General features: G+C 34.7%; 1 protein-coding gene across 4 annotated transcripts in view; it reads left to right on the forward strand.

Moving 5' to 3' along the window:
• CPS1 (carbamoyl-phosphate synthase 1) overlaps positions 1–16,860 on the forward strand; it is a 155,751-nt gene that overhangs the window by 89,502 nt on the left and 49,389 nt on the right. For all 4 annotated transcript variants that reach the window (XM_008999418.6, XM_054257904.2, XM_035305601.3 and 1 more), the window contains 2 exons: positions 3,999–4,175; positions 8,604–8,722. In XM_008999418.6, coding sequence (XP_008997666.4) covers positions 3,999–4,175; positions 8,604–8,722 — 296 coding nt within the window. The remainder of the gene's footprint in view (positions 1–3,998; positions 4,176–8,603; positions 8,723–16,860) is intronic.

Below are 16,860 nucleotides of genomic sequence, written 5' to 3' on the forward strand. Positions count from 1 at the left end.
GGTGCAGGTTGATTTACAGGTTTACGATAGAGCTTACAAGCCAAGGACATTTGGGGTTTTAGTGGCAGGATTAATTGCGACCTTATAGTTTTATAAGAAATGAATATGACCAGGTGGTTGAGGATGAAAGGCCCAGAGTTATAAATGAAACTAGGAGAGAACAGAGCCAGGTTCTTGAAGGTTTTTAGCCCTGTTTTTGATTGATATCTGAGTTCTATGTTTAAAATAACACTTAACTGGTTTACAAAATAGCATTTTTTTTTTTTTTAAGAAAGAAACAGGTTTTCCTTCTCTCTGTTGTTAGCAGATTTAGGGCCCTTTTATTTTTTAAAACTGTGGCGGCTGAAGAGTTAAGCTGGTTTGCAGAGAGAGCTGCCTTTTACAGAGAGAATTAGCAGTCTTTTTTTCTTATTAATTAACTTTTGAGATAGCTTATAGCAACTGAATAGAGGTAGTAACTTTTTCAGCACCAAGTTTTTAGGGCAGGAGAGAAATACTGAGAAGGCCGTGACAGCGCCCAGAAGAAGATTGGCTTCCTGGACCTTTTTGGCTAGCTTTACCTGGGGCTTTGTGAGGGTGATGTTGTGCTGGCACCTGTTTCAGGCATTTTTAGTCTTGCCATTGGGTTACTTGGTTAGACACCTTAGGCCCAGGGGACCTTGGTTCCCAGGGACAATGTGCATTTTAGTGATTTTCTTGGCACAGCAGGCATGGATGATGGTGGTTCGTTTTTGGGGGGACAGTTTTTTATAACAAGTGTCGTAGAAAGTGATTTTATTTAGGTAGAGAAAAGAGAAAGAAAGGGGAAGAAGAGAAAGACTTCCATGAAGAGTGTGGAAGGGGATTCCAGAGGGGAAAATCCCAGAGGGGAAAGGGAGCTCCCACCATGTTGGAGGGAATTCCAGAGAGCTGGAAATCCTGTGTGGGTGAAGGAGCAGGGGAATTTATCCTGGGAGAAATTCCCACCTTCCCAAGTTCCTCTGGCCAATGAAAGGAGTTCCTTAGAACTTCAGCTGGGGTGATTGACTTTTAGTGTCTTCCCTCGCTCATGAAATTCAAACATAAAGCGTTAAATTTTCTGGATGAAGAGAGATAGGAGCGGGGCATGGCACTGGGAAATTCTTGCCCGTAAAACTACACCCCTCATTGACCTGGAAAGAGAACACATTCCCTCACTAATCATTTTAGCATCCAGAAGGTTTGGCATATCAGAGGAAACGCGAACCTTGGAACAGCTGTACTTGGATATTACTCTTGGCATTGCCACTTATTAGCTACAGACTCATAGGCAAGACACTGAGTTTCAGGATCCACACCTACGAAATAGAGATAATACCTACCTTGCAGAATTCTTATAATGTCAGGATTAACACATATCATATTTAGTAATGCCTTTTAAGATAAATTCATAGTATACCCCCTCTTAATGTAATCCATAATCATTATTGTTAAATTATTATTCATAAATGTTGCATGGGGTAGAGATTTTGAGTGTAGAAGTATGGACAAATCTCAGTCTTCCTCTACCACTTGTCTACCATTTATCTTACTTTATCTGTATCACATCTCTCTTTCTGTAGCAGCCAGTGTGGGAGCTTTCAGTCTATGTATCTAAGCTGGTTAGAGTACAGAGCAAAAGGCTGTTTATGACATATTGTTCTATATTGTCTTTTATTTGTCCCATAACACAGATTATAGCCTATAACCAGGCCAGCCATTTCAGAAATGCATGTCACTAATCACAGAAAATACAGATAAAATCTATCACCAATACAGAGAAAAAGAAATGTTTTACTGGTACATCATATTCACACATAAAAGTCAGAATTATTGCTATTTTGGGTTCCTTAATTTGTAAGATACTAATGGAAGATTTTACAGTAATAACAAATAAAGAACAAATTGACTTTTAAAATTAAAATGTCTTACTAGTTGTAAAACACTAAGTATTTGTTTCTCCTTTATAGTTGTTTTAAATCTTATTCTTTTTTAATCATACTTTTCAGTGTACAAGAGAAATAGAACTCAAATGCTATGAAAATCGATGTTGCTAGTGTTTGCACCAAATAAACAACCGTGTAGTTTACATTTCATGAGAAGAATCATTTTTTAATAATGTTCACCATAAAATTTGTAGTCTAAGGAACTTGAGAAAATTATGTAATATTTTCATCTGGGGCATCTTATCTGAGGGATTTTGTTGTCAAACAAAAAATAAAAAGTTGAGTTTTGCTGTCTAATACCTTTTATTTAGTTCAAAAAGTGAGCAAACATTTTCTGAGTTTTTACTACATGCAAGACACTGGGAAAATTAAAAAATAATGAATAGATTATAGATAATGGAGATACATTGTCTGCAGTTGGTAAATTTAGAATATCTAAACTGATCCAAAAATAATATGAATGAATCTCTGGTAAATGTTAAAAGATAGTATTTACATACAGGTGTTATGAGAGTATAGTAGAACAGGGTTAAGAAAGGCCATGATAGTCATTCCAGTGGAAAATGTGAAATATTCACTCAAGGAACATACATTTTAATAGTATAGAGCAAATGTGGTGGGAGGATGGCTTGACCCCAGGAGATTCAGGCTGTAGTGAGCCCTATAGTGACACTACACTCCAGCTTGGGTAACAGAATGAGAACCTGTTTCAAAAAGAAAAAATATATGAAGAGTATTAAAATGTACAATTTTTGAGCAAGTGCTTAGTTATATATTTCTTTATTATATAGGTATGTTTTTTAATTGAATGGATCCCATGTACCATTATACAGTGTGTGCTTAAGAATAAAAAAAATAAAGATACTTATAGAACTAATTACAGCTAAATTTTAAATATGTAATACTTCAGATTTTCTTACACAAACCCAAAATATTTCCTTAATTTTACAGAACCATAAACTGTCTGGTTTCTGGCAGTCTTTTCCATGCCCTGACTAGACAATCTATAAACATATTGTCTAACTCTTCGAGATACCACTATGACTTGCAAATTGCATATCTGAATTGTGCTAACAGTTTGTTTATTCCTGCTCTGTGAATCTTCCCTTATTTCTAATTAAATTTGGAACAGTGTGAAAAGGTTATCCGTTTGGCTTTAGTGATCATTGAATATGTGTCTTGTCACATAATTGACAAGAAGATTCCTAAACTGACATTAATGGTAATTTGAGTCTATTTGAGGAATCACAAAAGTTTACTGAAGAAAGTATTATGACTGCTATTATTTTTAATTGGAGACCAAAAATGCATAGCAATATATTATTCCTTGAAAATATTCAAAGATGATGTTTATCCAATGAAAATAACTGAGTAGGTTGCAAGGTCAATTTAAGTTTAGTTCTGACATGCAACTTGTCCAAACTAAATCACCACATAATTTCTCTAATTTATTGGTATATGATCAGCTGTAAAGATTCCAAAAAGACATATTGAATTTGCTATTGGAAGTTTAGTCTCCTCCTACATTCAGAATAATCATCATCAGTATTTGTTATAATTCTGAACGTTCTATTAATATTAATGCTTAGCTATATGGAAAGCCAACCTGTCTTGAATACTGACTGATACTCATTTATGAATAGTTCTATTTTTGTGTTAATATATTTCTGGTTTCTCTTTACTTGCTTTCCATTCTAAAGAACATTTACATAAAGCAAGATCTTATTAAGAGAAGATCTCTATGCTCCAACCTTGTATTTCTTATTTTAATACTATGGTCCAGAGCAGGTATAGGTGATTTCCTCATCAATCTCAGCAAATACAGCTAAACTCCCTCAGTGGTAAAAGACTGACCTAATGAAGATGCATTATACCAAACCCATGGAGAAAGTGAGAGAGGAAGAAAAAAAGGAACAGCTTTTTTATTTGAGAGGTGTTAATGATTTTTTTCTGCCCTTATGTGTTTTATAAAATACATTTTTCATCCAGTTCAGTTACAAATTAAAGATACGTAAGCTCTTTCTTTCAACATGAGATCTTAAACATGTATTACAGGTCATGGCTATTGGTCGTACCTTTGAGGAATGTTTCCAGAAGGCTTTACGAATGTGCCATCCATCAATAGAGGGTTTCAGTCCCCGTCTCCCAATGAACAAAGAATGGCCATCTAACCTAGATCTTAGAAAAGAGTTGTCTGAACCAACCAGCACCCGTATGTATGCCATTGCCAAGGTAAGATATTACAAGGGGCCCAGAGCTACTAACTGTTTTTCCAGAACACAGTCAGTCTGGACATTACAATAAAACTGAATCACAAAGTGGTTTTAAATCAGAGATTTTTGGAAAAATTTTAATTCTTTTGTAGTATTAAACTGGAAATGTCTATAGATTTCATCAGCGTATTCTATAATTAATGATAAGTGATCATTTTTTATTCACTTTAAGCTTGGATTTAGGGCACATTGCCTTTTTTTTTTTTTTTTTTTTTGAAATGGAGTCTTGCTCTGTTGCCAGGCTGGAGTGCAGTGGCACTATCTTGGCTCACTGCAACCTCCGCCTCCTGGGTTCAAACAATTCTCCTGTCTCAGCCTCCTGAGTAGCTAGGACTACAGGTGTGTGCCACCACACCCAGCTAATTTTTGTATTTTTAGTAGAGATGGGGTTTCAGTATGTTGGGCAGGATGGTCTCGATCTCCTGACCTTGTGATCTGCCCATCTTGGCCTCCCAAAGTGCTGGGATTACAGGCATGAGCCATCATGCCCGGCCACAATGCAGTTTTAAAGGATGATTAAATTGCTAAAAATGTCCCCCTTTTAAAGTATACTTAGTACTAATGCTCATAAATAGATTTGACAATATTGTCTTGTCCTTTCTTATTAACTTAATTACATGTTCCTTGAATGTGTAAAATTGTATTAAAGAAAAGAAGATGCAAACAATAATGTCCCTTAGTATGTGCTACTTGAGTCTAGAATAATCATAATTTATTTGCTTCTCTTTCTGTGTTTAAAAAAACAGCAGCAAACTATAAAGGATCCCCATGATTATAGGGTTTTTCATGTAATTATTTTATTGGTCTTACATTTAGGCAAAAAGGCCCTGCATTTCTCACTTCCTTCTACTAGTTGCTTCTCATGCAAATTAAATGTCATGTTAATCTCCTTTCATATTTACCGTGCTTAGAGTTGTGAAGTTTCAGCTAATCTGATTTTATAAAAGGTGACTTGGGCAGCTGGAATCTGTCTGGTCAGAAATCCCTGAAAGGCTTTTTGACATTTAAGGAAGCACAAGCATTAATCCTCCAACAGTATCAAACCGCACTGCTTCTACAAAGCCCCACTGTCCATTTTACGTGTGTGTATGTGTGTGTGTGTGTGTTTGTGTGTGTGTATGTGGGATGAGCTGATGAAAGCAAACTTTCTCTTTAAAGGGGAATCTGTCTTTGTAATTTGCCTACGTAGAAATGGAAAAATGCTGTTAGTGATTTTGAATCCATCGCAACTTTTATATCCATATTTTGAGTCTTTAAGAGGCCAGAGGAGATAAAGGGATATTTCCTTCATTGCATGTCCCCATTCTTATGGTTTCTCGATGGAAAATATTCAAGCCCCACTGAAATTCTGGGAGTTGCTATTATCTCTTGATGGGCATTTTTCAATGTTGGGTCTCAAGGCAATCAGCATTTTTCTCTGGAGGTAGTGGGTGGGATAGCAGTGATAAGAAGTTACTTTAGAAAGCCAATTCACCTTCATCATTTATTATTCCTATTTCAATCTTTTATTTAAGAAGCAACTCATGACATTCATATGTGCGTGTGTGTATATATATATATATCATTTTTTCACAGGCAAAGGACAGTAAGATATTTTTTCCTTAAGTTTAGCAATCGTGTTTCTGCCGCTTTGAGGCAGATGAAACAGGGAAACATTTCCAAGTTGCCTGCTACACTTGTAAAACTCAAGCAAATCTCTCATTCTTTTCTAACAGACTTATAAAGGATGAGAATCCAGGAAAATTGTGTGGAGGTTCTCTTTCACAAAGTACCCTATATACAAACAAGAAGTGCAGGGTCTGAGTATAAATTATTGTCTGCTCGAGTGCTGGGAGAAGGAACGGATTTCTGTTTGTTAGAGGTCATCATTACTGTTCATTTCCACAGCAACCAGGAACTTGGTGATTTTGACAAAGAGTGTAAGGACTGTGGAGGGCTGAAGGGGAAAAAGAATGAAGGGAGTGTGTAAATCTTTGCTTGCTTTCATGATTCTTAGAAAAGAGTAACTTGCTCCGAGGTCTGATTTTTGCAGCAGCCTTATTTCAGGATGACTGGATCATCACCTCTTTTGATTTGGGGAGAATGCAGGGCATTATTTTTTATGTTGGAACATTAAAGCAACCTCATACTTGTTTGGGGTCATTATAGACTTCATTATAGCGGTGTTACACAGCAAAGCTGCAGTGCTTGGAGATGAGGTCCTAAGACTAGCAGGCTCTTGCTCTCTGTTAGAAATCATGGATTTTCTGTATCTAGTCTATCATTGATGGGCATTTGAGTTGGTTCCAAGTCTTTGCCTCTGTGAACAGTGCTGCAATAAACATACCTGTGCATGTGTCTTTAAAGCAGAATGATTTATAGTTCTTTGGGTACATACCCAGTAATGGGATTTGCTGGGTCAAATGGTATTTCTAGTTTTAGTTCCTTGAGGAATCACCACACTGTCTTCCACAATGGTTGAACTAATTTACACTCCCAACAACAGTGTTAAAGCATACCTATTTCTCCACATCCTCTCCAGCATCTGTTGTTTCCTGACTTTTTAATGATGACCATTCTAACTGGCATGAGATGGTATCTCATTGTGGTTTTGATTTGAATTTCCCTAATGACCAGTGATGATGAGCTTTTAAATGTGGCACATATACATCATGGAATACTATCCAGCCCCAAAAAAGGATGAGTTCATGTCCTTTGCAGAGACATGGATAAAGCTAGAAACCATCATTCTCAGCAATCTAACAGAAAACCAAACACCACATGTTCTCACTCATAAGTGGGAGTTGAACAATGAGAACACATGGACACAGGGAGAGGAACATCACACACTGGGTCTGTCATGGGTGAGGGGATAGGGGAAGAATAGCATTAGGAGAAATATCTAATGTAGATGATGGGGTGGTGGGTGCAGCAAACCACCATGGCACGTGCATACCTATGTAACAAACCTGCATGTCCTGCACATGTATCCCAGAACTTAAAGTATATAAAAAAAAAGAAACAAAAGACAAAGAAATAATGGATTTGACTGTAGTTGTCTTTTCCTTCCTTCCAGTGGAATGAGTATAGGATTCTAGGCCCCCCCTCACTGTGTGTGCTTGTGTGAAAACCTCATTTGATCTATCAAAATTCAGTAACTTAAGGTTCTCTCCACCTCACAGTGTTGATGGCCGACAGCCAATTGTGCTTTTAATCACTTAGAAAGTAAGACAGAATATTAAGTCTTTGGGAACCTGACTGTAATTACAGGGAGAATTAAACAAAAGAAACATAAATCGACTAAGGAAATGAACATGAATATTTCCATTAAATGTCATCTTAGTCTAGTCAACAAAATTATGAGCTATGGCCATATCTCAGCAATTATAATCAGGATCTTTTTGATACTACAAATAAGTAAAAGCTTTAAAAAAAAGTAAGCTCCCTGAGCTGAAACATAACAGCAGAGTTACTAGTTACATATACTTCTTAATGGGTCTTAAAAATGCAGTATGTCATTCTAAAATGCATTGTTCTGGGATATTTTCTGATTTTTCACTGTGTATATACAAATACACATACATATATAAAAGAATAAGAATAGACATCTTTTAGTATAAAGATTTTGGTTCTGAGAGTTTATCTCTTCTTTCAGTTAAATTTTCTACTCAGCTTAATGACCCATAGTTGTAGTTTTATTTTTGAGAAATTGCCGAAGTAAGCTTAAGGAAGAGGCTGAGCTGCCTATCAGAACAGAAGTTATTACTACATTGTTTTGAAATATATTAGGATTTTTTAAATGTCTGCCTTAGCACAAAAGTCATAGTGACTAACTCGAAATAATTTTCTATTTGAAGTCCTCTGTGAGGAAATATTCTGGAAGAATAATGCCAAGCCAGATCTAACCTGTAATTTCTCACTGACTATTGTGTTTGTGTGAATGTGGAGTGAGGTGACAAAAATATGCTATCTGCTACAAGATAACTATTAACAATACAAGTTAAGTGAATATTATATTCATTTTAGATTTTCTAACCAATCTGGTTTAACTGTAGTTTCAAGAGACTCTCTTTAATTCCAAAGAGATGTACCAAATTTAGGATATAATTGGTAATATGGTCAAATAAAGAGAAGCGAGTCAGAACCTGTTTGGAGGATTTTTCTGAGAACACACCACTCTGATAACTCAAGGCAGGCACCTCCTCTGTATGCCATTTGTGGATATAGTTGGCACCATCTTTATGTTTAGTGGAAGGAATGTCAATGATGTCAGTTTCATGTTTCATAACTCAGTCTATAGTCTCAGGCTCTAAATAACACACAGAGGCACGACTACTATGTGTTTTCAGCCAAATAAGACATTTAGAAAAATGTTTGCCAAAGAAAGTATCTCTTCTCCTCTTGGCAGGCCATTGATGACAAAATGTCCCTTGATGAGATTGAGAAGCTCACATACATTGACAAGTGGTTTCTTTATAAGATGCGTGACATTTTAAACATGGAAAAGACACTGAAAGGGCTCAACAGGTAAGGCAGTATTGCTCTCTTTCATGCCAGAGATCTTCAGTACAGTTTTTGGAGTCTTTCTTCTCTTAAACATTTGGTCAACATTGTACTTCAATGACGTAAATAATGCCAGTGTTTGAAAAGAGTGTCCATAGCCAGAAGACAAATGGCAGGTGTTTTTTATTTTTTAGATGTTTACCTTTAGAAATGTATCCATTAATCTTTTCAATCATCTTCTATTTTCATCCTTGTCATCAGATATAGTAATAAGGTCTTTAAAATGTACAAAATTGGTATACATTTATGAAAATGTGTTATTACGAAGTATTACCTATATTTAAATTTTATTAATCAATTAAATGAATATTTCTGTTTTCTATAAATTTTCTTCTACATTCTAAAGTCTGTTTTCCCCTTTTAATATCAAACTATACATTGCTCTATATTGAGGAGAAAATGCATTCCTCTTGCCTTCTACTGTTTTTAAATTGGGACATCCAATTCAGCATACAAATAAGCCACCTTCAGATTTCTCTTACTAGACTCTTTACCTCTGACTACTTTATATTTTCATCTCTGTAATGGCCAATTATTTTTAAACTTCATTTTATGTTGAGAATACTTTGATAATGTTAGTGCCTTAAAATCTACTTTTAAATTTTTCATGGGAAAACTGTTTGCTGGGGTACCTTAGGCTGATGAAATCATGGATCAGTTTTAAACATGTATCTTTGATAAGAGGAGGATTTTTAGCTGATTAAGGAAGACAATATAGTCCTCTTGAACTTCTTCCCTCCAAAAGCACTCTGAAATACACTGCTACTGGCAAGACATCTCACCTGCAAGCTAGGGATGTGTTTAGAGAGGGAAAATTTTGTTTGTATAAAAATCGTTCTCAAATAATTAGATAAAATGTAGATACTTTAATCACTTAAAATATTTTTGAGGACAGTAGAAGATCTCAAAATTTGGATTGCTCAACATTTCAGCAGTTACAACATATATAATTTGGTTCCTATATTTGCCTGATCAATATATGTATAAACTGGACAATAAAACACTTACTTTTTTTTTGAGAAAAATTATGGTCTTTTTCATCTGTTTAATTATTGCCCATGTCAAATGCTTGGTTTTGAAAAGTGAGGAATTCTATCTGACAAAGGTGAAACTAGCCATAGTTGCTTGTAAATCATCCTTTCTAGTGATCACATAAAATGAACAATAGATAGAAAATAAGTTAGGAATTGAGCCTATACATTTATCTTATAATTTTGCTGACTTAAGTTTTCCTTTCTTGCTCTATGATGCCAGCAGAACTTCTCTGTTGAATTATAGTCTGTTCTACTGTTCTCAGTTTCAGGCAACTGATTTCAAATGCCTATGAAACCATTCCAGTTAAGCCACATGGGGGTGCTAGAAACTTAGAGTATGCCAGTCACAGCAGTGGAAGAGACCTGGGGTGGAAAATAGCAGATGTTATTGTGATTTAAATTTCCACTTGATATACATTCTGATTTTTAGACAAATTCAATGTTTTAATTGAATAGTTTCGTTACAACCAGAAGGCAGGTTGAGCTTCTAACTAAGCATAAATAAGGGTATATTGATAGCAAAAAAGGTCCTTGGAGGATTAAAACAACACTCTGTTACAGATCACTTACAATATTTTTCTGACTTCCACATTCTGTTGCATTTATTTGCTGATAATTTGATGTTTTCAATCTCCATTTTCTGGCATAAATATATTAGTAAATAGAGATATTTTTATCTTTCATAATGATCTACTTTTAAAACTATGTAAAGCTTTATATCATTTCAAAAATTAAAAAAAAATTATACTTACAATCATCTCTACTGTATGAGTTTGTTTTTGATCCAGGAAGGTTGAAGCATCTATTATATAGCAGAAGCTAAAGTAAACCTGGAGTGAAACTCAACAGATGATCCATGGCATCAGCAAACCTAAACCCTGAACTCATTAACTGAGTGTCACTTTATGGTTTAATTCCTTTCTTTTTGAAGTGTCATTGATGCACACATAGCAATTTGATAATGATTGTTATTTAGTGGTATTAGATAAATAACAAGAATAGATGGCCACTAAGGCTACCTATCTCAATCATTTTTGTGGCATATAGGGGTCTGAAGTTGAAAGGCTATGACAGCTGATAGAATGTTAAGTATGTAGGCCTTGAGTTTCCTTGCCCTATACTCACCATTAATCTCGATCATGATTCCTCTGTTTTTCTCAGCCCCTCAATATCCAGGGAGGTTTAGTCATCAAGGTATGTACTGCTCCAGCGGTAACAAGAGCTCCCTATTACTGATCTATAGCTGACCTACATATTGCCAGTTTGGAGAGAGTCTTTTTCATTTGCATTTATTTATAGTTTAATTTGAAGATCTCAACTGCTTCTGCGTTAGAATGGCTATCTGTAGGCCATTCTACACAGGAGGTAGCGATGTATTTGGTGTCAGTTGAGAGAACTCCAAAATTCTCCTGCCTCAACATCTATCTCTGGTGCCATTGTGCCACACTCCCTTTGTACTCTTCATATAGATCCTTGGGAAGACAGTCAGTGGTGATCTCACTTGGGAAAAGAGAATTAACTTAGAGAAAGAAGTATAGAATGCTAGATGTGGGTTTTCTGGTTCCATCCTTGTACATTGGAAGGAGCACAGACCATGGAGCCAGAGATTGGTGCACGTCCTCCCCACTACAGAATCAGAGGTACATTACCACTTTCATTTCTCCAGCTTCATGTTCTTTCTCTTAATCTCTGCTTCTAGTCTTTTTTGTGAAGCTTAATTTATGTAAGTATAAATGACATGGTGACATATTGTGAGGACCCAAGAAAATTTTTCATCTTTTTCCCTGAAAATAAAAATACTACCTGTTCTAATAAGTTTGCTTTATTATTTTAGATATGTGCATTTAAAGATTAATTTTCAGAGTCATAATTTTCATTTGTTTACAATGAAAGCATATTGAAGTCATAATTTTTCATTTGCTTACAGTTTGCAATGTATCATTTCTTAATTTCCTTTTTGATGCATTGTCACTTATTTTAAGATCAGACCTATTTTTTTAAAGGAAGCAATCAATGATGCAAATGCTATTCTTATCAAAAGATAAATAGCACTCCTTTATGCTAATGAATAAAAATTTCCACTCTATAGTTGTTAATCAAGTTCAGGTTCTAAAGTCCAATAAACACATTTACTAGCAGAGGACGGGCATATCACTAAATTGATGGGCAGTCTCTGACTTGTGTTTATGTATAGTTATCTGAAATGAAGTTCAGAATTTGAGTTCCAAATAGAATGTACTCACGTATTTAGTGTATACAAATATTCACAGACTGAGATGGGGAAACAAAACAGTGATTGTAACCAGATAGACATTACAGAAATAGCTGATCAGTTTTCTATGCCTGTGAGATGGTAGAAATTATAAGAAATCCCCTTCCTTGAAGGGCAGAGATAAACATGTATCATGCTCATGATGATGTGTGAAATCTCATCTTTATGCAGGGTGATGAGACAAGAGGGATAGGTGTATTAGGCCATTCTTGCATTGTTATAAAGAAATATCAGAGACTGGATAATTTATGAAGAGATTTAATTGGCTCACAGTTCTATAAACTTTACAGGAATCATGGTGCTAGCATCTGCTTGGCTTCTAGGGAGACCTCAGGAATCTTACAATCATAGCAGAAGGCAAAGGGAAAGTAGGCATGTCCTATGGGAAAAGCAGGAGCCAGCCAGAAAGAGTCAGTGGGGAGGTTCCACACACTTTTATACAACCAGATTATGCAAGAATTTATTCGCTGTTGCCAGGAGAGCACTAAAAGGTTGGTGCTAAATCATTCAAACAAAATCTGCTCCCACAATCCAATCACCTCCCACTAGTCCCCATCTCCAACACTGGAAATTAAATATCAATCTGAGATTTGGGCAGGGACAAATATGAAAACTATATCAATAGGTATCAGAATAATCAACTCTGCATCCTAGCTTTGAGTGCTTGCCCCAATCAGAACTCAGTATGCTGTCTCTAATACATGAATATAGCAATGGCAACTCTTGCTAGACTTCTGAAGCAGTATCTATTCTTACTAGCTTAGGTAATAACCATTATTTACACAGCTTCAGGAAAAAAAAATCTCTTTCCCACTTAGGCTCACTGACTTTCCCCTTTTCCACTTAAACTGCTTATTGCTACCCAAGGGCATGCTAGGGAAGCTGACTGTTCTAGGCAGTTCCCCAAATTTATAGGCTGGTGTAGTAGCATTAAATGACTTAGGGTGATAACATATTTACAGTGGATTTCTTTAGGGTCAGAGAAGTTTCTTTTTACTCAATGAGATATAAGTTGTATCATGTAGGATTCTAATACTTGTGATGTATGCTTTGGAATTTAGATGTTTAATGGTCACCAAAGGTCTTTTAACTTCACATTGTCAGATCACCCTGCAAGAGGTTTGAGAAAAGTTAAGTCTATCTAAATTTTTAGTGGAACCACAACATGTGCATAATCTCTATTCATTGGCCTTCACCGCTAAGCTATTCAGAGTTTAGTCTATTTTTTCAGACACTAATTCTTCTCCCACTGCAGACTCTTTCACACATTGTGCTCTTCCCATGCAGCATTTTAATAAATACTAAAAGAAAAATATGCTTACTCTGGTCTGTTAAAAATTATAAAAATCTCACTTATAGTTCTTTTTTCCATTAGTGCAGAGATTCCGTTTTGGTCATGCAAAGATATCCTTCCTGGACAGAGGAAGTGCAGGTACCATAAATCAAATAAAGATGTCAAATGTCTCCACCAACTAGTTTCTTCTGATATAGCCAATACCAAATAATGAATTTATAACTCTTAATACTGAAACTTGAATTTTGATTCAGTTTAATAATTCTGAATGCCTTCCAAGTGTAAGATAATAATCACCAAATTTTTGGACTACATATTAAGCACTGTTCTAAGCACATTATTTTGTTTAATTTCTAATACAACATTAAGAAATCAGTAATTGTCCTAATTGTATTGTAGTAAACTGAGACACTGAGAGATTCACCAGTTTCCTCTCATATACTAATAAATAGCAGAATTGAAATCAAACCTAAGCAGGGCTCCAGAGCCCAGGATACTTACTATTTAACCCCTTATATTTGGCATGTAAGTATATGAGTATATACTTATATACATTTTACATTTTTTTAAAAAGTAAACATTGTTTTATGTACAATCCTGTTATTTATATTAACAATGTTGCAGATGACACTTAAGAAGAATACTTACATGTAAGTATATACTTTTGTATTTCATATACAATATACTTGTATATGTATATTGTATTTGATATACTTACATATTAAATACAATATACTTATATTTGTATATATTGTAGATGACTGCTTAAATACTTACATATATGTATATGCTTATATACTTACATATCAAATATAAAGTATATAAATGTGCATGTAAGTATATTAAATATGTATAAACATAAGCATATATATATACACACACACAGAAGCAGGTTTGCTTAGGAGTATAGAAACGGATTTGTTTAGGGCTATAGATAACATCTCGAGGAAATAAGAAATAAGACTACATAAAATAGACACCTTCAGTATAGAAACAGTAGCCAATAAAGGAGTGATAGTCCCATCATGGCAGAACAAGCATATATAATGAAGGTTTCAACTATATTACCTTTAAACAAGCACAGGTACAAACATCCTTCAGTTGGACCCCGTCTTGCTATAAGTATGCAAAGAATTCAACTATAATAGAACTTGTTTGTGAGAAAGAACTATTGCAGTACTTTATACTCCAAACATTATTATTTATAATACCAATTTGGATTGGCAATTTTATAACGAAAGACAATTATGCTACTTAAAAAAAAAAAGACACATGAACAGGCAAGAAAAATAAGTGAGGGTACTAATTACCAGCTATAAGCTTCTGCTTGTCCCTCTGGCTGTAACTCTTTTTAATTTTTTTATTTCCTTATTTTGTTTGTTGGGGGGTTCTTTAGCTGTTTCTGACTGACAAATCCAGCTTGGGGATTTTATTGTACCTCCCTAAATTGTATAATTTTGTTCTTTTACTGGCTAAAACCAAGCTGAATTAAGTTTTGAATCCTTGCTTCAAGTGATTAGCGTAAAGAAGACAACCAGCCTCTGCTTGTGCTATACCATGTTAAATTTTCAAAGTGAAGGTTTTCTGCCATTTATGATGATTGCTTGTTCTTGTGCATTCCATTCATTTTGGGCAATTTTCCTAGAATGGTCCATTTTGCTCTCTTGTTTTTATGTACAATGCTGCTATTTATGTTAGCAATGCTGTAGATGACTGCTTAAAAAGAATCTATTTTCATTCATTTTAGATGTTCAAAATTAGGAGATATAACTATTGTGATACAATTTATACCTTTTAAGTATTGGAAACTAAGATTTGAATTTGTTTCCCTATCGTGGACATAAACTTTACTATGGATTTATTTACAAATTATTCAGATATTGCTATTGTCTAATATTCTACAGGTTTCATGGTATTTTTTGCTATCCTCATTCTAATAACTTTAATATTCTCTTTCCTCTTTGCTGCTTACAGTCAATGTAGTTAAAAAGAGTAAAGTGCACTTTTGAAGGGTCCAATTTCCATCTGAACATCACTATGGTCCATGTGATAAACTATGTCCATTGGTGAGTGGTGAAAAATCAAAGGTGTGCCTATTGCTTAGGAAAACAATCTAGGACAAACCTGGTGAGTTCCACTTGGGCGTTCAAGTGCTAAATTGAGCTCAGTAAAGCTGGCCATTTCCCTGCAGCCACAAACTTCTGGCAGATGTAATAATGCAGGTGTCACCTTAGCTGCAACACTCCCTTTGAATGTCCTCTCCTACACATGCTAGCTTCTATTGACTTTTTATTTAACTTGCTCATGAGGCATGGCAAATATCAGACAAGAACGTTTTGTGCTTATACTTGATTGAAGTTTCTGGGGGAAAAGTGTCACCTAAGAGTTGTTAGAACTTAGATACAAGAAACAGAAGGGTCAGTACTTTACTTTCTGATGATAATGCAGACTTTCTGGTAGAAAAAAAAAATCAACAGCTTTCATCTGAAACTATGCAATAGACAAGTAAGTTAGAGAAAGATACATATATAATCACATTACAATTTTTGTGATACTATCTACTATTTTGGATATAGAAATGAGAATAGAGATGATTGAGCACTTTAGTGGAACCCATCAATTTGATGTGCTTATGAGAAGACATGGTCTTATGTCTTCTCATATTACTACTGACTCACATGGTATTCTAAGTCTCAGTTTTACTCTAGTAAAAACCAAACAAAATGAAACCAAAAAAAACAAAACTCCCTTTTTATTTTACTGGGCTAGTCATACAGCTAGCTAAATATATACTATATGTAAAGTAACAAACTTTAAAGAAGAACAATCTTACCAGTTACTACATATTACCATTCTATGCTTTCAGCCTTCATACTCCAAGCCATTTATATAATAAACCTCTTCAGAAATACTAAAAATTGGGGCTTACATACTACAGGAAATTTTGTATCTGTGTGAACTAATGCCAAAAATACATTTTATTTTTAATTTGCTTTTATGTTCCCTGTACTAAAAGGATATTTTAAGTATGTCATCGGTTTGATAGGACTCTATTTTTTAAAGTAATAATTTATTGAAATATATACAAAATTTTACAGAAAATATTTAATGTCCTGAGAGTCTTCATTTGTTAAATAGTGTTTTCACAGTTTTGGTAATTAATTGTGTATTTTCTAATGTGTGTGAGAGTACTTATGAGTCTGTCATGGAGAAGATGAATGTTTTGCTTAAAAGGTTTTCAGAGTAATATTTAGATGATTCATAAAGTGCCTATTTTGTTTCTGTATATTAATTACTGTATGTTTGCTAGTTCATAAGAATATACAACTTAAAAATTTTAAGTTGATTTAAAATAACACATACTCAGAATATATGTGTATATATCTATAAATAGTCAATAATTAATACATTATCCCTGTGTTAATGTCTCTGAACTCAGCATGATGGGTTATGTATTTACTTGATGGTGTTTCTTTTTCTTAGAAGCTGTTATTAGACCAAA

The sequence above is a fragment of the Callithrix jacchus genome, chromosome 6, assembly GCF_049354715.1.
Source record: "Callithrix jacchus isolate 240 chromosome 6, calJac240_pri, whole genome shotgun sequence".
NCBI lineage: Eukaryota > Metazoa > Chordata > Mammalia > Primates > Cebidae > Callithrix > Callithrix jacchus.